The sequence below is a fragment of the Heliangelus exortis genome, chromosome Z (assembly GCF_036169615.1).
Source record: "Heliangelus exortis chromosome Z, bHelExo1.hap1, whole genome shotgun sequence".
Classification (NCBI taxonomy): domain Eukaryota; kingdom Metazoa; phylum Chordata; class Aves; order Apodiformes; family Trochilidae; genus Heliangelus; species Heliangelus exortis.
In genome coordinates, this window is record NC_092454.1 from 18261890 (window position 1) to 18287567 (window position 25678).

Consider the following 25678-nt stretch of genomic DNA (forward strand, 5'->3'; position numbering starts at 1 on the left):
TTGGTTTAAAAGAGCTTATACTAGTTACAATAAGTATTCCAAAAATCAAGCAACTCCTACTGTACAAGAAACGCAGTAACGCCAGCAACAAGTGCTGGGCAGTGGCTGATGAAAGCTTCTTGGATGGTTCTACATCATCAGTGGACCAGCACTCCATTTAAACTGTTCTCCTCAACCCCTGGCTTTCACCATCTTTAGAAAATAACTTGGCTGATCTGTCACAATTTCGACATCAAAAGAATCCTTTTGTTTCATATGGTACTATAACATGCACTGTGAGAATGATGAAAACTTGGGAGACTTGAGAAAACCAGTCTCCAAACATACTTCTTGATACAACAGAAACTTTAAGCAGAATACGCATGAACACTCAGGATACAATCCTGAAGATTCATATTTCTTAAGAGGCAGCACCAAAGACAACACAACAGAAAAAAGGAAAAGGATCCACCAGGGAAAAAGAGTAAGGAAAAAAATTTGCAGAGCTATTTAATCCCCTCCCCCTTCAGTTAATACAAAAACATGCTCTCAGTTTCCAAGACTTATTAAGTTTATTGTTCTCAGAGCAGTTTACTTCCATGCAACAGCCTGCAGCAGTCACAAAGGTTAAGCATTTAAAAAAGTACAGGATGGCCAGTTTCATCTGGATTTAAATTTATAAAGGAAAAAATATAAGAAACAGCTCCAGGCCCTCAAGGAGCTAGAGTGCTGCATTTGGTACATAGCAAGTTTATTATCAGTACTTCATTAACTAGCTTCTTAAAGAGATGCCTACCTTCCACTTCTTCAGCATAGACTCATATTCTTCAGTCTCTTATTCAAAATCAGGAATGAAAGCCTGAAACATTTTTTTATATATATAGTTGAAAGTCTCAAAATAAATCTAAGCTTCATGGACACAAGAACAACATTTAATAATATTTAACTAAACATTCAATGCTTTTCAGTTTAGTTAGTTTCACTAACAAAGAAGAAAAAGCCAGCCATTTGCATGCAGCTCTCATCTCAGTACAGCAAACCTTTTTGCTTTTGCTGACTGCTTAATGAACCTGTCTTTAAAGCCTAGTCCCCTGCACATCTCACAGGAAGACACCAAGAAGGCTAAGTTTCTGGCTCCAAATCATTCCAGAGACAAACTGAGGGGGTGGATCCCACTAGGGACCAAAGAGCCCTTACTCCTTACTGCCCTGGAAGACCCTCCACAGCACTTGACAGCGAAGGTGGGGGGCACAGTTTACGAGCTGAAAAAAACAAAACTTAAGTGATGGAATTACACCCATTACACCCTCCTGATGCTACACAGAAAAGGTCAGGTAAGCGGGTATCAGACTGAAAAAAAGTCACCAGCGCGTCACCTCGCCGTGCCACAGGGTTCACTTGCTAAGTGTAGGCTGATGACTCCGAACGCCAACCACGACTCCAGCCCAAAGTGCGCGCCTGCGATACGATCTCTCAGCCGAATAAAGCCAATATTCATTAAAGAGCAATAAACGTTACCCGGGAACTCCAGCTGCCTAGGCGCAGGTCCGATCCCGCCCAGGGTGATAATTTAGTTCATTCAAGCGTACCCTAAGCTCATGCATTTAGGAAAAAAACAGCGACCCGGGGCACGGCTTTAGCAACCTAATAGCGGCCAAATGAGCGGGGCCGCCGCACTCCTCAGCGGAACCCCGTCGGTTTATCACCCTTTAACAGCCCAGTGGGCCATGAGAAGGCAGCACGGCCGGCCCCGGTCCCTCCCCGCGCCCACCTGCCCCCTCCACACCCCTCTCTCCGTCGGGGACGCCGCCGCCTCAGCTCGGTAAGATGTCCGGCGGGAGGGGGCGGCGCAGCGGGGGGCGGCCCGGTCCCGTCGGGGGACCTACCAGGTAATCCATGTACCGGCTGGCGCCGGGCGCCGCGCTGCCGAGGAGGTCTCCGGGGCCGTGGGCGCCCGCCCGGCTAACAGCGGCGCTGGGCCACCGGGAGCCCTGCCGTCAGGAGGAGCGGAGCTTCCTGCCTCCCCCCCTACCGGGCTCTGAGGCTCGGGGGGCTCGGACGCCGCAGCAAGGTGGGGGTCTGAGGGGAGGCTCTGCCGCCGCCGCCACCGCCCCCAGGGCCAGCGGAGGGTTTCACGGCGCTGTCAAAGCCGCTGCCGCTCCCCGCACCGCGCCGCAACAGCCCTGCGCGCGCGAGATGGAGGGGCGGGGCGGGGGGGAGGGACGGGAGGCAGGCGGCCGCGGCGCGGCACAACCAACCCCGGCACGGCACGGCCAGGCACGGCCAACCCCGGCACGGCACGGCACGGCACGGCCAACCCCGGCACGGCACGGCACGGCACGGCACGGCACGGCACGGCACGGCACGGCACGGCACGGCACGGCACGGCACGGCACGGCGCCCACAGCGCCTGAGCTGTCGGCAAGGAGGCAGAGCACCTCCCCGCCTCCCCTCCCTGCCCCTGCACGCTGCGCGACGGCGCCATCAGCTGATCGCACACGTGGGGCGCGGGGGGAGAGCTCTTAAAGGCGTAGGCTCCCGGCAAGGCCCAGAGGCAGCGAGCCCGGAGAAGGCAGCCCCGTGGGGCTGGGCGCCATGCCGTCCCTGTCCCCGCCCCCGCTCTGGGAAGGCAGGCGCAGATTCCGCCTAGGCGGGTCCGTCCCCTCGGCTTTCCCGCCGGGGCGAGGTGAGGCTGGGGCTCTGCTGCGGGGGGGAGGGGCGGGGCGGGACGACTGGCGGGAGATCATCGGTCCCGCAGGCCGCGGCAGCACATATCCGCTGGGGCGGGCCCTGCCCCGTGTAGGGCGCGGTGAGCGGCGATGGTACGGCAGAGGGGTTCTTCACCTCTGTGTTGGAAATACTGAGTTGTTCCTGACTGGCTAGGACAAGAGTGTAGTTGATATGAGTAACAATCAGGTCTTGTCAGAAGGGACCGAATTAACTAAACCGCATTCACCAACACCTCTCAGTAAACTTCATAAAATCACAGAGTGGTTTGGGTTGGAAGGAATCCTCAGTTTAAAGCCCTTGTCCTCTTGCTACATGGCCATATATAAAGTCACTCCCCAGCTTTTCTTTAACCCCTTTAGGTACTAGAAGGCCACTATCGGGTCTCTCTGGTGCCTTTTCCACTCCATGCTGAAGAACCCAAACTTCCTTAGCCTTTGGACAGGTGCTCCAGCTCTGATGACCCTTCTCTGGACTGGCTTCAGCAGGTAGGTATCCTTCTTGTGTTGGGACCTCCAGAACTGGACACAGTACTCAAGCTGGGGTCTCACAAGAGTAGAGTACAGTAGGAGAATCACCTCCATCAGCCTACTGCCCATACTTCATTCAATGCATCTCAGGATATAATTGGCTTTCTAGGTTGCAGTTGCCAATGGCTGGCTCATGTCTCATCAGCCAACACCCCCAAGACCTTCTCCTCAAGACTGTTCTCAATCCATTCGCTGCCTAACCTCTATTTGTGCTTGGCATTGCCCAACCCAAGGTGCAGGACCTTGCACTTGACGTTTTTGAACATCATGCGGTTTATACAGGCACTCCTCTCAAGCCTGTCAGGGTCCTTCTGGGTGCCATGCCTTTCTTCAGCATGTTGACAGCACCACACCACTTGGTGTCATCATCAAACTTGCTGAGGGTTCATTCAGTCCCATGGTTCATGTTAATGACAATTACAGTTGCTGCGCTGGTTTCTGTAATGGATGAAGGCTTGTTGCAATCAGGCTCCATTACAACATCCAGTCAGCATCAGAGTGTTGAGAAGGTGTTCCCCCCATCTGCCAAAAAAGCAAATTGTTCTTGTCAACTAATTAATTCATTTTCATCATGTGCCTTGTCTAGAAAAAATTTGTTTCCTTTAAACCTGAATCAATGTCAAATACATCTGCAGAGCAGATTATATTTTATTTAGATGAGTACAAATGTAATTGTTTACTTTGGATCATTAAGAAATTTGTTAATTTTAGTATTTTAATAGTTAAAGGATGGAAGAAGGGATACAGACTTGACCCTTCCTGCTATTCAGTATTCTGTTTTCTGTATAGTCACAGCCATTGCTTTGCTGGCAGCTTTCTACTGATCATGAGATGTCTTTTGACAGTGGGAACCACAGGATGAACCAGGGTAGCCAAAGTATGCCTCAATACTGTAACAAAGGAGCTGCAAGGAACTTGGATTTCATTGTTCTTCTGTCATTGCATGTGATTTCTAAAATTTTGCAGTGCCTTCCCCTTTGCCTTTAAAACCTTTTATTTCTTTTTTTTTTTTTTTTGTGAGCAATATTAGATCCTTCTTGAGGTGTGCCACATTTAGACACTTCTCAAGTGAAGGGTGACTGGAAGAGAATCTATAAGAAGGCATCAAGAACAAGCAGAAATTCCAGAATTTCTGGAATGGGAGCGTAATGGGAAAAGACAAAGAATTATTTGTTCTAGAGCTGGTTGAGGGGAAAATAGAATCCATATGTTAGGAGTTGTTGTAGAGAGGATGTCATGATGAGGAGTGATTGGCTTGCATTGCAGCAAGAGAATTTTAGGGGAAACACTTTAACAGGAAGGATAATCAAGCACAGACAGACATCACAACCAAAAGTAATAGAATTTATTCTCAGTGGTCATAAGTTAGATAAACATTTCTCAGGTATGGTTTACTTAACGCTGATTTAGAGCTGGAGAAAATGAACTACATGCAATTTTCTTTCTAGTTTATAAACAAGTCCTCATGAGCTGAGCAGGGCCATTTACAAAATGAGAAAAATTCTGGTTGTGCACACTGCAAATCCCACAGGCTTGACAGAGAGAGAAATGAAGACTAAGCTTGAATATTAGTCATTCTGTTTACTATAAATGCAAGAGTCATTTGGCCATTGTGTAGTTGTATGGTACATTCATTTCAGGACATAAAGTGAACATTAACATTGAACAATAAGAGAATCTAAGCAGAATGCCAGTCCTGCAATACAGGCCTTCTAGCCTACATAGCAGTCATTGTTTTGCTGAGATTTTTGTAGCAAGCCCTGTAGGATTTATTTCATCTAAAAAGAAGTTCAGTTCTATGTTTAAGTACATATCTAATGAAGAGTTAGCTATCTTCATAAAGAAATTTGTTACCAGGAACTAAGATGTACAGACAGAATGGAAAAGAGCACAGTATTTTAGTGAGGCAAAACTTCATGTGGTGGCTATTAGCTAAAAACTCCTGTTCCAAGAAGTGGAGTGAGCTTCTTCAGTTAAATCCTGTTGAAAAATTATTTCTGTAAAACTTGTAGGAAAAATAATCAATCTTGGGCTTGGGCTTTAGCCCTTAGAAGTGCTGAGCACAACATTTAATCATCTATGTCAGTGCAATTTAATGAGTTCAAACATTTTCACTTGTGATTGCCACCTGCCAAATTCAAGGTTTTACAGTACAGCAGTCAACAAACATTAAAGAAGGAATTGACATAGAATTTATTTGTTTATTAATAGATACTAGCTAAGTGGGAATTTGAAGTGTAAATGCCTATGAATATATCTATTTTCAAATATATCTGAATGGAACTCATAGGGTGTGGTGTTTTTTTCAGAATTGTATCATCAGCTGGATAGATAAAAGATATCCAGCAAGCATTATTTTAGAAAACAACATGAGGAGTATCCATACTTTAGTATACCTTTAAGTGGTACCATGTTAATGTTTTGCCTCATTAGTTAAGTAGATTTTGGCACAGATAATACTTGTATGGGAGCCCTGCAGAAAGCAGTGCTATGCATTCAGTAGCAGTGCATAGTGTGGCCAGTGTTCCCACATCATCGTTTAATGACCCAAACACTGGATGTTTTATAAAAGGTGCCTTAAAGCAAAGGAACCTAGCTGTATAGACAAGCTGATCGAGACAACTCATACCACTTTGCTATATCAGAGTAATTTTATTCATTGACAGAACAAAGTGCATGGTGCTTTCTCTCATCATTCCTACTTGCCTGCCTTTTAATAACTTAAGGTAAAGGCAACCAGCTTTTGCTTAGTAGCAAGAAGATAGCTGTACTAATCTTCAGTTTTTACTGAAGGTGCCCAGACAGCTCTGCTTAAGAAGATTAATTTCAGGGGGCACAGGGGTGGGGAAATTACCTTTCTAATTAAAGTTAAGAAAGGGAGATAAAGCATTCAGTGTCTCTGAAAGTACTGAAAGAGACTAACTTACTTACTCTCTCTGTGTTAGGTTTCAACATTCAGTTTCACGTGGTACAAGGTTGTTACAAAGGGCACACAAGCTCTTACCTTGGCAAGTCATAGGATAGTAAGCAGCTGGAAAGCAAAACTTCATAATGCAGCTTCATATTAATACCTTATCCTTATCCTGGAATAATAAAATCTGTGGGTAAAAGCCTCACATAAAGATATGGACCACTTTGACTCAAGATGCTCATTCACTAATATAAATATTCCTCAAGGCTAAAAAAATCCCTTTACTGGGCATCACGAGAATTGTAGAATTGGATGCTTTAAAATTAACGAATTGTTGTTAATTCAAAAAGACAACATATTAAACAGTCTCTGATCCCACTGACAGAATAGACAAGAAGTTGGAGATAAGAAGTAAGACTAGTTGGCAGCTGGAAAACAGATGGAAAAGAAGTATTTTGTCTAGTGGTAATAGGTTTCTAAGTATAAATTTTAACAGTAAGTGTCTAGTGACAAAATTGGAATTGCCACCAAAAATATTTCTGATATTGCAGAGGACCATAAAAAAGGAAAAAGAAATGGACATAAAAATCCAAGAATTGAGGGATTCTATTGGGAGGGTTTGATTAGAGGTACTACAGATGTACTACAGACAAATGTGAATGAGAGCTCAGGCAGAAGCAAGACCTCTCAGTCAAAAATCGTCTCTTCCCTTTTCTCTATGCTCTAATGCTTTGCCACTTTCTGACCTTATGGTTGCCATGGCGTGCTGTGGTTAGGTATTTTTCCTACAAAAAAAAAAACCCAACATGTGGATATGAAAGCAAACAAGCAGATTTGGAAAAGGGTATTTCACCTGTTCTCCCTTTTCTTGTTTTCATAAGCATTTTTCCATCTTTTATGTAACCTTATGGCAAAATAGCAACAGGCATTCTAAAAGGAAAGATTAATGGTAAAAAAAACAAAAACAAAAACAACCAAAAAAAACCCCAAAACAAACAAAAAAACCCAGGTCAAAAGTATAAAATTATTTCAGAATGTAGTTACACAGATATAATTTTTGCATAATTAACAATTTAAATGTATTATTACTATTGTAGTAATTGTTATAGTTCATATGTCTATATTAAAATTGTTAATTATTTAAATTATTTGTTGATTTGAACCTATGATATATTATTTAAATGTTATTAAATATTATTACTATACATATAGCTTTTTTTTGTTGTGTGTTGATAATTTCCAGAGGTCTCTTCCAACCCCTGACTGCAACATTCCATGATTCTGTGTGCGATTTACTCTCTTCACTACACTTCTGTTGGTAAAGCAATGCAAGATTTACATGAATGTTGCAGATTCCAAGAAATTTGGTTAGAGTAGTCAATATATTCTATTGTGCAGACTGGAAATTACATTTGATATCTTTTAATTTCTGTGTCACCCCAGCCGTCATTAGTAGTGCTGTGGGCTCATTCTTCATTCATGACTCATCAGTGGAAGGTGATGAAACTGCCCTATATGAAAATATTTAAGAGTCCTAGTTCTAAATTAGCAACCTTGTTTTAATTATTGGCAGAGCGTGAGGACTCAGTGATCACAGATAGAGGATGTCCCGTGGTAGCAAGTGTTCTGTGTTTTTTAAGAAACTGGAATTTGGAAGCCCTAGATTTAGGGTTTCTTCCTGTACACACCTAACAATTATTTGTGTGTATGTGAAATAAAGAAAATTATATTTTTCTATGACAAAATGTGAAGATTAAAAAAAAAAAAAACTAAAAGGAAAAAACAAAAACAAAAAACAAAAAACCCACAACCCCAACAACAACAACCAAAAAAACATTCACAGTTGCAATTGTTTAACTCTCTGCCCTCAAAAAATGGATTAGAAATTGTAATTTTGTGTCCCTGCTGAGAACCAAGTCTGGTTTCACGTTAGGTCCAGCTTTCTGGGATGAGCTAAACCTCTGAATTTTTGTAACTTCAACAGGGTGCATTTTAAGAGGATTACATTCCTGATTAAAGTTTGTAATAGTAGTAATTAAAGTTTGTATTTTCTAGTATTAATAATGTGTACAGAGCATTCAAATATTTACCTCTTATGTTCAGATTGTTTTACCTTTTTATTGAATAAATAAAATGAACCAATAAACTTATACTGTAGTTTTTGCATGAAAAACTATATACTATAGTTTGCATGAAAATACATCTGTGTTTCAGATTTCATCTGCCTTTTTCTTTGTTTTTGAGTACATGATAAGAACGCTGTTAGGCCAGAATTATGATTTTGTTCCAAATTTACCCCAAAAACATTAGAGAAAAAATATTCTGTCTCTTTTGAACTATCAAATGGGCTGATTTTGGATCCCATTCTTAAAAGATTTCCACCTTCCCATTTGGCCTTATAAAATTCTTCATATTTTCAGAACTTCGCAAACTTTAGTCCTGTTAAGGTGTGGAAAAAAACGCCATTGTGTTAGTGAAAGACAACATATTGTATGACTATAATACGTCTGTCATGTTTGGATATTGACAATGCCTATCCGATGGCTCTGCATGTCTGAAGAAGAGGAAGGTGTTGCCTCAAGTAATGCTGTGCAGAGATTTGGAACATGGATCTGACTGTTGCCAGCATCACTCTTTCCATTCACCCTAAAAAAAGCAAAATTCATTAGTTGCAAGTATGAACTTGTGCAAAGAAATACAGAATCTCAAAGCAAATGAAAAAATACATAATTCTGAAACAAAAGAAATTGCATGTTGCTTATGACCTTGTATTTAATATTCATACTCAACATATTGATCTATCTTACATACTCTAGCTTTTTATCTTCCTTAATATTAATTTCTCCCTGCGAAGTCAGTATGACTACAAACCTGCTCAACTAAATCTTGCCTGTAGTCTAAGCAGAGCATATATTAAGAATAGGCCTAGCAAAGCATCTCAGCTACCAATGGAAATGACCATTTCGTCTCTCACTGGAAATAATGAGCACCAGCTATGAAGTCTCAGTGGCTGAAGTTCTTCTGCATTTTAACTTATTTTGCTTCTGAAAATGAAAAGTAAAATGCCTTTTGGCAATAGAGGATAAATGCTCAAAATGAATAAGAAATACTTTGTTAGGATAGATATACCTTTATGGCAGAAATAAAACCAGGTTTTAGCCTGATTTGGGTAGTATGTTAAGAACAGAAAAGACAAAACAGTAACACATACCATAGAGTTTGAACTCTGGTAGGCAGTTCACATAAAAAATTCTTTTACTTTTATTCATGTTAGTGTCCTGAATGGGATGAGACAGCACACAAAATGTGTATAAACAGAATTTATTGTAAATAACAAAGGATCTTAAAAGCTAGACTAAAAACGTATAAATCAGATGACATGAGTGTTAGGATACTAGGGTAGCAGAATAAGATGTTAGGATAAAACCCAAGAAGGTATCTTACTAAAATATGCAAATAAATATCTGGATAACTGTTATACAAGGCTGAGTACTTGCAAATTACTTATCAGTAGGTCTTACACTAGTTCTAGAACAATTATTAAAGCAATACCTATAGGCAATATGATAATACAATTACTGTAGTTTTGTAAGGATCCTGAAGTCTTCAAGTTAAAAATTCATATATAGGGATTTGATACTTCTTACCCTTCAGTGACTAAGTCTGGGTATCCCTTTTCCATCTTGTCAGGAGCAATCACTTAGGCACATGTCATCACTGAAGGGAGAAGGTCCAGCACACCTTCTTGAGAGAGCATACAGGATCTTCACCAATCAAAAGATGGGTATAGTTTTTTCTAGAATAAAGTGACTGGCTGCTGTAATTTAACTACTTGTCATATCTCAAATATCTTTTATTGGAGAACAAAATGGAAACACAAGAAAAGCCAAGATTATTAAAATTCATTATTCAAATTCTTCCATTTATTTGTCCGTTGTTTGATCTTTGTGCTGCTTAGCTGGAGCCAAGCTGGGATCCATCTTTTCCAACACAGAAGAGCAACTGGTGCCACAGATACCAACTTGGCCTTCTGTTAGTACTCCCAAGATAGTTCCCTTTTCAGAGTCTGTGGAAACTCCCAATTCCAGGCTAAGGGTGGTGAAGCTGAGACAAAGACTGCGAATCAGAGAGACAAAGAGCAATTGAATCGTAAAGGAGAATTGAGGGCCACTGGGGTGGAGCGTCCTGCTGCAGTTAGCTAATTTAAGCTATGCAGACATGTGAACACTTTATAAATAAATCTGCATTTTGATGTGTAGCATATCCTTAGGATCTCTTTTTTCTTTAAAGCACATCCCAAAGTCCTACTAACTAAAGTGTGCCTAAATGCTTTGCTGCATATTCTTGATGAATTAAAGTATATCACTAATGCCAAAGCACGCATCACAACCTAAAGCTTGAGACAGGTTTAAAAAGTGGTATCAAAGCATAAGGCTTTGGAAGAAAAATCTGAGGTGATTGAGACGCCTCAAGAAATCATAAAAAGCCTTGAACAATACCAGTCTAGCAGAAGAATCCTATGTCGAGCAGATGTATTTACCAAAAGGATTGTGGTTCATCTACTTCTTTAAGTCACGGCATAGGGAAAAGGTTATGTCAATTGTAGATCATTTTGAAGGATTCCCATTTAGCTGAAAAGCAGAAAATACAGGCCCATGTACTAATTCATTCAAATAGTTATTCCATGTAAAGAGATACTGTGAACTGAAATCAACAAGGTAATTAGAAATTCTTAGGAACAAATCAAATCTCTTCAAAGGGTTTGTTTCAATTGTAACTCTTCCTGAGGCATTTTGTGATCTTTTTGTAGGTACATTGCTTTACATCTGAGGTAATGAAAGTTTGAAGCAATGATATGCCAGAAGAAGCTATATAAATCAACCTAATGTTCCTCAACCTGGAGAGGATGTATTTTTAAGCTGGAAACTTAAGAAAAATAACACTACACTGGCAGATATGTCTGGAAGAAGGAAAATAAATGTGTGTAGCAAAGGGTTATTTGTTTTTCAGCTTTACTAATCTCTACTGGGCCTATTAAGTAAAAAACTTGTGGGTTTGTATCAGTCAACTGTCTCCTTGGCTTCCAAAAGCAACTTACAATCAGAAATCAGAGTGGAACCTGCACAGGAGGAATAACATGAAGTGAAGGTAATCCAGGTGGTTTTGAAGCACCATGTCTTCGAGGTATGGGAGCTTCCACATAAATATCTGTATAACTACCTCCACCTTCAGATGAACTGCTCTTGGAAAATTAAATATAATACTGGAGGTATTTAGATCCAGGTATATTGCTTTCTCAGAAAGGCTGTCTGGTTGACTGCTGGGTACTTTAGAAATACTGTAATTCATACAAACATATTTCAGTACTGGGGGCATTTGTGTGGGAAAGGTAGCTTGTGTAGAAACAAGCTTTACTGTTTTCTTTTTTAAGATTATGATGAGTAGGCAAGGTTTAACATGGCAGACTGTTAAATATGCCACCTTATAAAAGTTTATTTTGTACTTGACTAAACATGTGCTTCGAGTACCAGTAAGTTCAACAGATCCAAGTTCAAATGTTTATGGAAATAGAATATGAAGTGAATTCTGCTTAATTTTAAGTTTTTTTCTTAATTCAATTTCCTCTTGGAAATCCACATGTCAAATTCTTGCTATTCATTTTATATCACAGATTTTTAAGAAACTGTTTTGATATTGTGAGTGGAACTGAGAAAGGATCCCCAGGTAAAATGGATGATCTTCATACTGAGAATTCTGCATGCAGAAAGCTACTTTAAAATATAAATCGTATTTTCATCCAGTATTTGTATCTTCAGGATAATCTGCAATCTCATTATTGTAGCAATAATGAGAACACCTTCTCTGTCTCAGGAAAAGCAGACAAGCCTACCACCTTCTTTACAGTGATCCATGTACTTGATTGGAAGAGGAAAATCATCTTCCCTGTAAAAACACTGCTTTCAATAGAAGCAAGACACTGACTACCTTTGACTTGTTCAAAGTTTTTCCCAGTAATTGGACTGTATTTGTCATATAGCTTCTGCACTCATTTTTACAACTAGGCAGACTTAAAATAAAAATACAGTTCTTTGATTCCTGGCTGTCCAGACTTTAAGTACTCAGTGCTCTGAGCCACACGTCATGCATGTGCACTGTGGTGGTACATACCCCATCCAGACAAAGGGGGAAATGTAAAGCAGACAAGTAGCTTCGATGTCTTGGTCCAATCAGAACTAAACTGCAAAAGGAAATGAGGTAATTTAATTACATGCCACATAGCTAGCACATTAATCAAAATACTTGTTGCTCTTTGAAGCAGACCATATAGCCTGTACATTTTTGGAATACGTATTTTATCTCTGTACTTAGGCTAAGTTAGCTTCAAAAGACCTGACACTGTTAATCTCTGCAAGGAAGATTTTATAATGAGAGACAACAAAACAACATTTGCAGGGAGGCAGGCAGCTGACCCTGAAATGCCATCGCTCTGACAGGTCTCTACTGTACCTTGCTTCCTGTCCAGAAGATCCTTCCAGTAATACTGTTCCAGAATGACTGAAAGCACCTATCTGAGACTAAAACCAGATTATAATAGTATACAATGGTTCATCTGTATTCTTTAAACATAGGAAAATGTCAGATAGTTATTGGGTTAAAGTGTGACATAACATATTGGAATTCTGGTTCTTTAGATCCATTGACTCACAGAATGCCATAGGAGGAATACTATTAATATTTTAGCTCTTAGGCAACAGTAGGAAGCTGCTGGGAATCAGAGAGAGGATTTTATGAAATCTCAGAAGCTAAAGACCGATAACTTATAAGTGGAAAAAAAACCCCATATCATGTTCTCCTATAGCAGAGAATTGACAGGACTCAGTGAGCATACCTGCGGGTTTTATTCTTTAGAACTTATTGAAAGCTTGTGAAGAGTTTACTGGGAGTGAGGTTAGGGCATTTTAATGGAAAAAAAGTAAGGTTTGTGGCAAGGAGTGGAATTACAGAAACAGGAAGAAAAATAAAGGAAGTTCTGGGGCTTTGGGGAGCCTCTGCACACACTCAATACCCCTTATACCTACAGATACGGACAGAATACGGAACACGTTCTTCACCATCCCCCCAGTCCCCAGTAGCATCTTGTCTCTCCAGAGGGGAAGGGAAGGGAAGGGAAAAAGGAAGGGAAGGGAAAAGGGAAGGGAAAAGGGAAAAAGAAAAAGGGAAAAGGGAAGGGAAGGGAAGGGAAAAGGGAAGGGAAAAGGGGAGAGAAAAGGGAAAAGGGAAGCTAAAAAATGAGCCAGCAGCTTATTGCCAGGTCTCATACTAGCAGCTCCAGCTTCATCCCATTAAAATCTTGCAAAACAGATACAAGGTCACATACTGCTGTTTATTTTGGCTGTGCCTGGGAGTTAAACTTGCCTGTTGCAACTAGTAATGGTGAGTAAAGCTTGCACAGACTTCAGTTGTTTGCCATGGTACAAACTGAACCCTTTGTTAGCAAGCTTCTTTTTCCTTTGAGCGTTTGGAGGAAGGTCAAGGAAGCTTTGATTGCCATTGCTGTTTTACAGAGCTATTTGGATGGTAGTGGTATTTGTACAGCAGTTTTAAGATGCCTCCATCAGCTTCTAGAGCGTATCTGAGTATGTACGTTATACACAAAACATGTTTATGTTCCTCTTTATTACTCTCTGCAGAGTAAAATTTTTGAGAAATTGTTCTTCCCCTCCCAAATAAGGCAAAATAATATTAGGGTAAAACTCATATAACTATTTGAGGAAAAAAATACAGTATAGCAAGCATTAAAGACATTATTGACAGAATGAGCTGTATGGCATTATGCTATTTCAAAATTTAATTCTGCTTATGTGTGCTGTGTAAAAGAAGGTGCAGAAAACTGCTAGAGGCAAAGCTTGTTATAACTCCCTAGTGTATAGCTATGACACTGAGACTTTTTAAGGGTGTTAAACATCTATAACAGTTCATTCATACTAAAGCATAGACTGAGGCTTATTGCCATTTAACAAAGGAACATCTGCTTCTTTGGCCTGGAGAACAGAAGGTGGTCACCAGCAGGGAAGGATTCAGTCTGGAAAGAACAGAGTGTGCACTGCTGTCCTTGGATAGTTTTTACTGAGAAGCTGTACCAAATCAATAGAGATGTTAACTGACAATTACATTAAATGCAGACTTGCCCTTATTATGACTAAGAGCAGATCTGTATTAACTGCTCTTGTCTGAGATAATTACAGTTTGTTGCTGTATTTGAAAATGCAGTGTTTGACTGCATTAAAAAGTTGATTTAGTATTTTCTAACCAATAGGATCCAATGTGACAATGGAGGTGCCGAATAGCTTATTTTAAATGTCAGCAGAGAACCCGAAAAAAGCTGTTCTGTTGACAGGTACAAACAAGCTGTCTCAAATGGGGCATCTCTCAGGCTTCCAAACAGCTGCCTCTGACTTTTCAGACTCTGTTAAACAGCTCTGAGACTCAGAATAGGGAAATGTATGACCGGATTTCTGTCAGGATAAGGATCCCTCCTGACAGACCTGCTGCAGTAGCTCTGCACTGTTAAATATGCATTAAGACTTAGAGAATCACTTGATAGTAAAATGTAGTTACAACTTAAGAAAAGGTAAAATGAAAATTTCTTTTATAGTCTCTTTGTTTTATACAAACCATAAATGACTAGCTACTATTACACATTATTATTTACAGGAAATCACAAGGAAGTAGTTAAGAGAAAAAAATTATGGGGTTTGTGCCATAAGCCATACTTACAGTATTTGTGGATAAACCACACTTCTTTGTTGTACATTCTTCAGAATGAGGTTACACCCTGCCTCATCTGAATTTCCCTATAAACCAGATACTACATCAGCTATTGCACATAATTATACACACTCAGTTCTCTATCTATTTTTCAGGTAAAGACTGGAATGAAGAAATCCTTTCACTAAGACTTGTTCTCAGTACTATTTCACTGTATCAAGACTTGCCTTTTAATATAAATATCTAAAGTTTTCATAAAGATAACTAAAATCATAGATCTAGATTTTTAATGCACTTTTGTGGTCTTTGCCAGATCAGGTGTCATATAATCCAAATTTCTTCAGGTGATGGGGACGAGAGTGAGTATCTCTGTCTAGGACTTAATTCTGTAAGGGTCCCCATTGCCTGGCAAAGTGCACTATAGAAGTTTTAACTTCAATGAGTGTGAAAAATATGTATTCCCAATAAGTTCTTTTGACTCCCTTGCAAGTTATTCAGAAAAAAAACCCTAAAAAATAACAAAAAACCCCCCACAAAAAAGCAAACAAAAAAGTACCCAAACATCAGGACAATCTGAAAAAAATATAAGATGGATGAAAGAAACCTGGGTTCCACATATACTCTTTGGAGAGATTATGACGTGAAATGATAGTAAATTTTTGTCTATTTCATCCAAAGACATATACAGCCTTCTTTTGCCTTTAGTTTTAATTAATTCTTGAATTCCTATAACTTTTTATTGGCTAAAGAGATGGTTTTAGGGATTTTCTAGTACTGACAGTCTGCTTTATGAGGAGGAACCTGAATAAATCAAATGAGAATTTCTGCTTCAAACCCCAGTTTTTAAGAAGTCATAAATGAGTGATCTTTTAAAGATACTTTTCTGTCTATAAACTATTTTCAAAATAACACAAACAACAACAACAACAAACAAACAAAACCCCCCAACCAACCTGAATAAACAAACAAAAAGCCAAAACCACCTTACCAGCAAGGGAATCTTTATAGACATCAGGGATGTTTTGGAAGGTAAACAAGGCTTTGAAACATCTCCCTATTTCAGTGCAATGGAAAAACCAGAGCAGAATAGAAAAAGCTTTATGTCTTCTGCAAACAGAAAATCAGCCAATGAAGCATAGATTTAAGAAAAATATAAAAACAGGGTGGTAAGAATCAAGTGTCAGCAAAATGTTTGCTAACAATAGAATGTTTGTTTGGTAAGGATTGCTTGTCTGTAATCCACCTTATTTGGGTTTTTGTCAGAAACTATGACCAAAACTCCTTTTTAGTTACTCAGGTTGTAATCCATATATTCATAGTAATATCCAGGCACACTGTATACAAACATCTTGGATTTTCATTTAATCTATACTTAGAACGTCTCATGTCTGGGTCTTAGTTTTTAAATATTGTCCATCTTGCTAGCATTTACCACAGGACTGTGTGTTGGAGTTATCTATGGAATGAGCAGCATATATGTACATAATAAGGACTATAAGAGATTTTCTTGCTTCTGACTGTATTTGTTGTACCTCAACCACACAGGATAGCAGAGGACATTCTAAAACACATTAAGGAAAATTTAACTCCATGAGTATATTTGTTGCTGTGTTTTTATGCTTGCAAACATCCACAAATATTCTCAACATTGTTCGCCTATGTACTTGTCATGGTTTAACCCTGTCCCGGCAACTAAACCGAATAACAGATGCTCTCTGTTAATCTCCCTCCCCTACCTGATAATGAAAGGAGAGAGAGTAAGGGAGATTTATGGGTCAGAAACTAAAGTACACAGCTTTAATGAAATAGTAATGATAAAAAGGAAAAAGTTACTAAATATATACAAATATACAGGAAAATTGATACCATGTTCCTCCCCCCTTTTCCCCCAGTGACTCTCACATCACCACTGAGGCTGCAGGGCAGCCCTGGGAAAGTCCAGGCTGGACTCCTGGAGTCAGCAGCAGTCCGGAGCTGGAGGGAGGAACACACAGATATGGGCTGGCACAGATCAGGACCACAGGCAGACAAATGGATGGAATCCTCCCAGGATGCCGAAGCAAACAGGGAACAGGGGAAAAAGGGGAAGCAGGAAGGGAAAGAAGGGGTTTGACCCTCGTGTTCCCTCAAATTTATACTGAGTATGATGTGTATGGGATGGAATACTCTGGTCAATTTCAGCCATCTGTCTTGTGCATTCCTCCCAAAAGGAGGGTTTCAGCCGTGACCTCTTTACTCCTTCTCTCCTTCCAAAGGGCAAAATGTTCCTCAGAACTGAGCAGTATTCTTGGTTCTGCACACCAGTCTCTAGCTGTAACAGTAAACATCGAGCATTATCAGTCCCAGAAGCAGACACCGACTGAGAAACTTGCTGTCAATTTCAGCAAGTGCAGCTACTTACAAGAGACTTAGCTGAAAGCAGAAGTACAAGACAGAAAATTACCTTTGTCCTGGCCCAAACCAGGACAGTACTTTAGCACAGTAGTTCATACAGCAGCCCGTAAAAGTTCTTTGTAGACAAAATGCTTTAGTAGTACTATAGTGTGATAAGCCTGAAATGGGCACTCTTTTCTGTTTTCTTTGCAAGCTAATATTCTACTGGTGAATAAAACAAAAGCAAGACCATCAGCCATACAAGCAAGACAGCAATGCAATCACTTTTACTTTACCAACATCAGTAAAATGTAAATATGCAGAAGGCCCCTTTGTTTTTATTGAACACACAAGCATTTGACAAGCTGTGGGTGCTACATGCTTTCTTATTTTCTGAATACTCCCTCTCCACTTGCTATGACTTGTGTTTTCTGTTGCATTATAAGGATGCACCAGCCAGTAGCTCTTGATGCAGTCATCCACTGCTATCCTATCACACCTAAGAAGTCAGTGACATGCTTGGTATCATAATAAAGGGTGGGAAGGGCTTATACTTTCCAGTAAGTTCACCTGTGATACTCGTAGCAACAAGTTCTTTGATTTCATCAGGGATTTTAATGTGTATCTACATTAAACTCATTCTTTGAATTAGTGATACATCTCCATACTTACAATTCTTATGACCCTTGTTTTCTCTGTCTTTCCTCTGAAGTCCTCATATGTTATATCTGTGTAAGAGTCTTCACATATATGTGTTAGAAGATATCATCTGTCCTGAAGAGCATGTTACATACACAGCACTAGGATACTGACGGTGCAACAGAAAGACTAGGGTTTGCCAGGAGTCACAGACAACAACCTGCAGGTGAGCCAAGAACCAAAACTGGATTTTCTTACCTCCTAGTTTAGTGCCATAACTGCAAATCCAGCCATCCTTTTAATATCTTGGCAGCTGCATTATAAACTCATCTTGTGAGTAATGCAACCAGTTAGTGCTGGTTCACTGAACAGCACAAACACAGTAACATTGCAGAAGTGCTTGGAGCTGACTTAGGCAGTGAAGCAGCTCAGCTGCATGTCTGTCAAGGGTTTAGGAATAAACACAACAGAGGGTGTGCACACTCAGAAATGCATTCCTACTTTGGTAGATACTGTGTGGATAGCACTGAGCCCCTTTTCCCACTGTTCCCACATCTTCTTGAGATGAGAGTCTAAACACAGCATATGAATTCAGCCACTTCAGTGCATTTCTACCATCTGTCCTACAGGCAATTACAGCTCCAAAGGTGGGGAAAAGAAAGATAAGGGTGTGAATATTCTGAGTAACTTGAAAAAAATTTTGTTAGGAATAAATTATATTTGCCTTTTGAGCAACTTCGACATAGTCTTGAGGATGGGAAAAACTGTCAAGTAGCTAGCCCACAAAGTAATGAAGGGAATCACAATTCAAAAGGTGCTGACAGACCTCTCAGTAAAACTGTATCTCAGATGAGGAAAATAGGCCACAACAGTAAATTTTAAAAAACCTCATCAACAATTAGGTACTCTATGGGGCAACTGCATAACAGCTCTATGGGGCAACAGCTCTGAAAGCAAGTCCATATCATGCGTTATAGGGTCCTTTGGCTTTCATTAAAGTGCAAGAAGCCAAAGCATAAGCCAAAGCATAAGCTTTAGCCTATATGAAGAATATGTGAGGAAGAATACCTGTTCTGCTTTATTTCAATGTGAAGAACATGTAGGCTTGGATCATATCTGATCCTGGCTAAATACTAAACTAAAGTTTTCTCTTTAACTAACATGAAATTTGATCACTTGGTTCTGCATGGCAGGTTTAAGAAGAAAAGGGAGGTAAGTCTGTTAATTCATTAATATGTAACTCTGTTAATACTTAGGCTAAAGATTAATGTTACTCTGAAGACATGAAGAAGCATAAGTAGTGGTACTAAAATAACAAGATATATTGTTGCATTCAGGTATTGATAGTAGTCCCAGTAATTTCAGTGTAATAGAAATGGGCTCTACCCGTAGAGGCATTTTAACTTAGATTCTAACAAGTTGCACTACCTTTCCTGATATCATGCAGGTGGGGAACTTCTGGCTTATCTCCACTGGGACAGGGGGAAAAACATTCTCTGTGGATTCCTATTACAGACAGGGAGCTGCCAAGATGTTTCAATTTACCTCATATTTACCATTCATAGTTCTCATGGAGGAGGAGTAGATTGGAATCACACTGTGCTCAGATCTAACTGAATTTTAGAAAATTTACATTACTATCTGAATTATTTCCCAGATGTGACTCTATCTTTCTACATATCCCTCATTCTCACAGCAAATTATGTATCATGCTGTAAAAGAAGCAGAGTAATAGTTGTGACTGTCCTACAGTAAATGTTCAAAACACAATATGAAAAACACTGGCACTAAGGGAGAAACTTCTAGACTTCAGATTTCCTATGTGGCTTTAATTCAGTATATATTTGCCTATCTATGATGATGTGCTGTCCAATTACATAACTCTACTGTATATTTGCCTCTTGATTTCTGTCATATTCAGTATTCAGTTTTCCTTCTTCTTCACTCATTATTACTTTGTGTGTCCCCATGAATCACTTATTCACCACTTGTCAAATTCTGAGGGCAGAATTATACATTGCATAGGCAAGGGCTATGATACTACCTAGATGCTTCACAGGTATTGATTAGTTCATTTTCTCAACAATCGTTTAAGATGAGAGAAAGTTATTGTTGCTTCCTTTCAGAATCTGAAATGAGGCACAGAAAGTTAAAGGTAAAACTATCTATTCATTCTGAGTACCTAATACAGGACAGATAGGATTCTGCAATATTTAGCACCAGCTAGTATTCCAGCGAGGCTTATCATAGAATCATAGAATTGGCTGGGTTGGAAGGGACCTCAGAGATCATCAAGTCCAACCCTTGATCCACTACCGCTGCAGTTACCAGACCATGGCACTGAGTGCCACATCCAGTCTCTTTTTAAATATATCCAGGGATGGAGAATCCACCACTTCCCGGAGCAGCCCATTCCAATGCTTGATCAACCTCTCAGTAAAGAAATTCTTTCTAATGTCCAACCTAAACCTGCCCTGGCACAACTTGAGACCGTGCCCTCTTGTCTTGCTGAGGGTTGCCTGGGAAAAGAGACCAACCCCCACCTGCCTGAGCCTCCTCTTCTCCAGGCTGAACAGCCCCAGCTCCCTCAGCCTCTCCTCATAGGATCTGTGCTCAAGTCCCTTCACCAGCCTGGTTGCCCTTCTTTGGACCTGCTCCAGGATCTTGATATCCTTCCTGAACTGAGGGGCCCAGAACTGGACACAGGACTCCAGGTGTGGCCTCACCAGGGCTGAGTACAGGGGCAGAATCACTTCCTTGGACCTGCTGGCCACGCTGTTCCTGATACAGGCCAGGATGCCATTGGCCTTCTTGGCTACCTGGGCACACTGCTGGCTCATGTTCAGCTTCCTGTCAATCCAGATTCCCAGGTCCCTCTCTGTCTGTCTGCTCTCCAACCACTCTGTGCCCAGCCAGGGGCTCCCCATGGGGTTGTTGTGGCCAAAGTGCAGGACATGGCACTTGGCCTTGTTGAACCTCATCCCATTGGAATCAGCCCAACTCTCCAGTCTGTCCAGGTCCCTCTGCAGAGCCCTCCTGCCTTCCAGTGAATCAACACTTCCCCCCAGCTTAGTGTCATCTGCAAATTTGCTGATGATGGACTCAGTCCCCTCATCTAAATCGTCAATAAAGATACTAAACAGAACTGGTCCCAACACTGATCCCTGGGGGACACCACTGCTGAGCGGCCGCCATTTTGAGGCAGCCCCGTTCAGCACCACTCTCTGGGCCTGGCCCTCCAGCCAGTTCCTAACCCAGCACAGGGTGCCCCTGTCCAAGCTGTGGGCTGACAGCTTTTCCAGGAGAATGCTGTGGGAGACAGTGTCAAAGGCCTTTGACGGTGTCAAAGTCCATGTAGACCACATCCACAGCCTTCCCCTCATCCACCAGGCGGGTCACCTGATCATAAAAGGAGATCAGGTTGGTCAGACAGGACCTGCCCTTCCTAAACCCGTGCTGGCTGGGTCTGATCCCTTGCCCATCCTGCAGATGCTGTGTGATTGCCCCCAGGATGATTTGTTCCATAACCCTGCCAGGCACTGAGGTCAGGCTGACAGGCCTGGAGTTTTCCGGGTTCTCCTTCTGGCCCCTTTTGTGGATTGGTGTGACATTCGCCAACTTCCAGTCATCTGGGATGTCCCCAGTGAGCCAGGACTGTTGGTAGATGATAGAGAGAGGCTTGGCGAGCTCTTCTGCCAGCTCTCTCATCACCCTTGGGTGGATCCCATCTGGTCCCATAGACTTGTGGGGGAGTGTGAGTGCCTAACACTGCTGCACACCAGGTGCAGCAGACCTGTTGTAGTCTAACAAAATGGGGGCCAATGCAGACAGGTGTTTCTGATAGTCTTTCTCCCCTTATCTGAAGATAATAACTACAGGGGGATCAGTGCAGACATTCTGTAAATGCAGGCAATTAATTCATGTTTGTACAAAAGTCATAGCTGACATGTAGCAGCCTCCTGTGGCAGCCAATTTAGAGACAGAAAGACACCCCTTAAAAGCCTCACCCACACCTGTGACATGTGGACATTAAGGGTAGAAAGCTCTTGAAGAAAAGAGACTGCAGCAGCTGAATTTTTGAAATCATTAATCCCTTCATATGTTCAAATGGGACTGAATTTTGCAAGTGATCACACACCTGGTACGTAGTTGGCTTTTTACAAGCATCTTTTGTAACCACATCACCTACCTATCTAAATGCTATTTTCACACTTAGATACAGATAAAAATAAGGCTAAAATATGTGAAAAGTATGTTAGAAATTTTAGAACAGGAAAGTAAAATTATTATCAGAGTATGCAAATGACATAAAGGACTAGAGAAATTGAACATTTTCTGAGAAGAAATATTAACTTTGAGATTTGTAGAACAGCAGCAGCAGATTAGTTTTAAAAATCCACTATTTCAGCTTGCAGAATAGTGCCATGTCTTTTTATAATGTAGTTAGGATGCATTGCTGACTCTGCAAACAAATAAAATAAGAACAGAAAACTGAATTTTATCTCTCAGAACACCAGTCTTCTTACACTATTTAAGTGCTTCAACTTAGAGAATGCTGCTTTTCTAAGGTACTAGACTAGACCCAGAATTACATATTTTTAAATTGTATGTGGTTTCCAAATGCCTATTGATTTACAATCTGTCCAGATTAGCTCTCCCAAAATTACAGTTCATACAAGAGGTCATTACTGTTTTCTTACTGGTCACTAACTGCTCTTTGTTCTTCCTATACCCAGGGAAAATGAAGCACGGTTTGGCAACTGAGACCCTAGTAATTGTTCCTGAGCAGAAAAGGGGCCCCTATCCACTTTACACAGATTCAGAAGAGAGAACAAAATAAAAAAACAACACAGAATCAGAATCAACCCTTACCTCCCAAGCAGGAAATAGAAAGCATTCCCTCCTCAGTTTGGTCAGGTGCTTAACCTTAAACTGTTGTACATAAAAAATGCTAAACCATTGCCAAAAAAAAGATCTAACATTGCACCAGTGGAAAAAAATGCCATAGGTTGTAAACCACTGGTATGTGACTTCATAGTCTGTCATTGTTCTAATTCCTGTGATTGTTTTCTTTGCTATTTGTTCCCACAGCAAAATTCCATCAGTGATAGAAAATGGGAAACAGCGAGAGAGAGTGGAGTCCATCTGACACTGGTGGTTCTTTCTCTCCTAGATTGTTGCTAGAAAAAGACTTAATTCTTCAACCTTTACTTCTCTGAGATCCCCATTGAATACTATTGGAATAACAATGCCAATAGGGAGCTGACAGACTGGACAGACAATCAATCATTATTCAACATCCAGCTGCCCTCAGCAACTGCCACTCATTTTATATTTTGCTGAATGCGAGCTTGCTGGTACACTCAGTACTCAATTTTACTCTGTTTTAGAACATTTTTCTCTATCCATTTTGTCTTTCAGTTTCTTCTAACTTCTCTACCCAACCCTCAGTCATTCCCTGTGTAACTGAATATATTTTGAATTGATATAAAATACAGTAACTCCTTTGACTGTATGTCAGATCCCATAGAACTATGTGGTTCTGCTTACAGTTGACTACTCTGAATGATCTTCCTGTGGCTTTGATCATCCCTAGCATAAAGAATCCTCACCTCAATTTATAACTGGCTGAGTCTTTTGCCATCTACAAGTAACTTTGACCAAGCCCAAAGAATGGTACAATATATATGGAATAGCTAGTGTACTTTAAAATTCCCAATACAGATCTGAATTATTTTTTATAATTTCTTTTCAAGAGCAGGCAGTCACTTAGAAGTCCACAAATATGACTACACAAGTATACTATAGCCTACACAGACCTAATTTACCTACCCAATGCAGCCAAAATATGGAAAAAACTATTCTACCGTGAAGAGAAAACAGTTTCTATTACATGGGAGTTAAATCTGCTATTCTAAACATTATTACTCTCTCATGATCTTAGCATAAATATTTTTTTTTTTTGCACAGCATGCCATCTAAACATAAACCTTGGCTGGCACAATAAAGTTTAATTAAGCACCTTCTGACCATCAGTAGAACTACATACAAGCAACATATATCGCACATCAATAATGCTCTATATTATTAGGAAAACATCTGTATTGATAAATATTTGTTGGGAGGAAAGTATTGTAGTAATGAAAATAAGGTGCTACCTTACCTACTAAACAGGTATTGGATCACATGTTAGGTATTTATATAAGTATAGTGATCATTGCTTAGAGGATATGGTAAAGACAGATTCTGCCAGTATTTATATGGTATGGTGACTTTTTTAAGAAAAAAGAAAGTTTTACATTACTTTCTTCCTAACTTATGTGGCATGGAGTCTTTGCATACAGGCAATCATACAAAGCAGTGCAGAAAACATGTTTTCAGATTTTTCAAATACTAACCTGTATGAACAGAAACGCAATAAGAAAGAGAAGAAATAAGGCTTAGATTTCAGGCATAACAATTCCTTTAAGCATTCACTACTCCTTTCTGTGGAATATCAGAACTGTCCAAGACTTGAAAGTTGAGATTCACAGTAAACTTAATTTGTGATCTTCAAGAAAATCCTGGCCAAGTACTGCTTTCTGAGCTTGAACCTGTGCTATGGAAGAACATATAATTTCAGAACTGGTGTGGATGACAATGTTAAAATTAAAAATGTAAATTCTGCACTGATAAGATATACACTATGTGCAAATCCAATTAAGATAAAAGGATTATGTTGTTTATATGGCAGGATTTGGTCATCAGATTTAACTGAGAAGCCTATCTGCAGAAAAGAAGTATCTCTAGCGTTAGATTTTACAACATCTGCAGCCTTCCTGGCATCACCAACAGGAACTTAAGACAACATGAGAACATTGTTCTGTCTCCAATGCTGAAGGAAATAACTATTCTAACATGGGAGTCAGATTTTGGTTGACTTTATGCATGTGGGCAGGCAAGAGGAGGCAGTATTTTTGCCAATTAATTATTGGCTTTGCTTCTATGACTGGAAACCTGGGGGACAGGCTGGTTTTGTGATACTAATAGGTGGCCCATAGAACGAGGACATGGCTGCCAATGAATTTCACAGTATCCACTAAGTCAGCATATGAAAGCAGTATCCATCCCCTATCAGTCATTCTCAACCTGAGATTTTGGGGAAAGCTTTCCACTCTCATTGGAGAGTGAAACCTGATCTGACCAACAAAGTATTTGTTATACAGTTATATATTCACTATATACAATATATATGTTAATGTAAATATTAACAGTTATACCTTTAGTCTCTTCCAGCACTCAAACATGGTAGAAATTTTAAATCTCAAAATTCTATTAGTAAGGTAAATTATTTGCTGGAAATTATTCTGACAAACAAATCCAGAGCATCAGTACACCATAGGTCTTCAATTAATTCTAGAGCTTTAACTTCAGTGTTAAGGTAACTCTTAGGAAAAAAAATAAACAGAATGAAATCATGAGAGTTCTGAGCTAACTACAGATTAGCACGCTTTATGTCTAATTTAGGTCCTAAATTTTCCAATCTTTATCCCTAGAAACTTTAGGGAGTACTTAATTTTAAACATCAGAAATACTCCTATTCCCAGCACTTTGTAGGTGAGATTTTCAGTATTTCTATTATTTTTACTAGATCAGTCTACTTGAAAGTAGGAAAACCTGAAGAGCTGATCCATGAAATAGATGTTTCACATCCTAAATAAGCAAGTGATTAGCTTCTATGAAGTTTCATTAGATACAGAATAAACACACC

The 25678-nt window shown here is 40.1% G+C and overlaps 1 protein-coding gene and 1 long non-coding RNA gene across 8 annotated transcripts in view; both read right to left on the reverse strand.

Moving 5' to 3' along the window:
- Window positions 1–2547, reverse strand: part of ARL15 (ARF like GTPase 15) — a 214940-nt gene extending 212393 nt beyond the window's left edge. The window contains exon 1 of one of the 6 annotated variants that reach the window (XM_071730671.1): window positions 1866–2483. Coding sequence is in view for 2 of the 6 variants with exons in the window: in XM_071730673.1 (XP_071586774.1) it covers window positions 1866–1877 (12 nt within the window). In the remaining 4 variants the exon portion in view is untranslated. Of the gene's footprint in view, window positions 1–1865 lie in introns of all 6 variants that reach the window. The other 5 variants (XM_071730673.1, XM_071730676.1, XM_071730675.1 and 2 more) reach the window with 5 other exon arrangements.
- Window positions 2548–9987: 7440 nt separating this feature from the next.
- Window positions 9988–16790, reverse strand: LOC139789683 (uncharacterized). Of its 2 annotated transcripts, XR_011723224.1 has the most exons (4): window positions 15905–16790; window positions 12316–12385; window positions 10688–10778; window positions 9988–10263 (listed from the first exon to the last, which is right to left on the reverse strand). It is a non-coding gene; the product is annotated as an uncharacterized lncRNA (long non-coding RNA). The 2 variants fall into 2 exon arrangements; XR_011723225.1 differs by lacking the exon at window positions 10688–10778 and having other exon boundaries at window positions 15905–16618.
- Between the last annotated feature and the right edge of the window lie 8888 nt (window positions 16791–25678).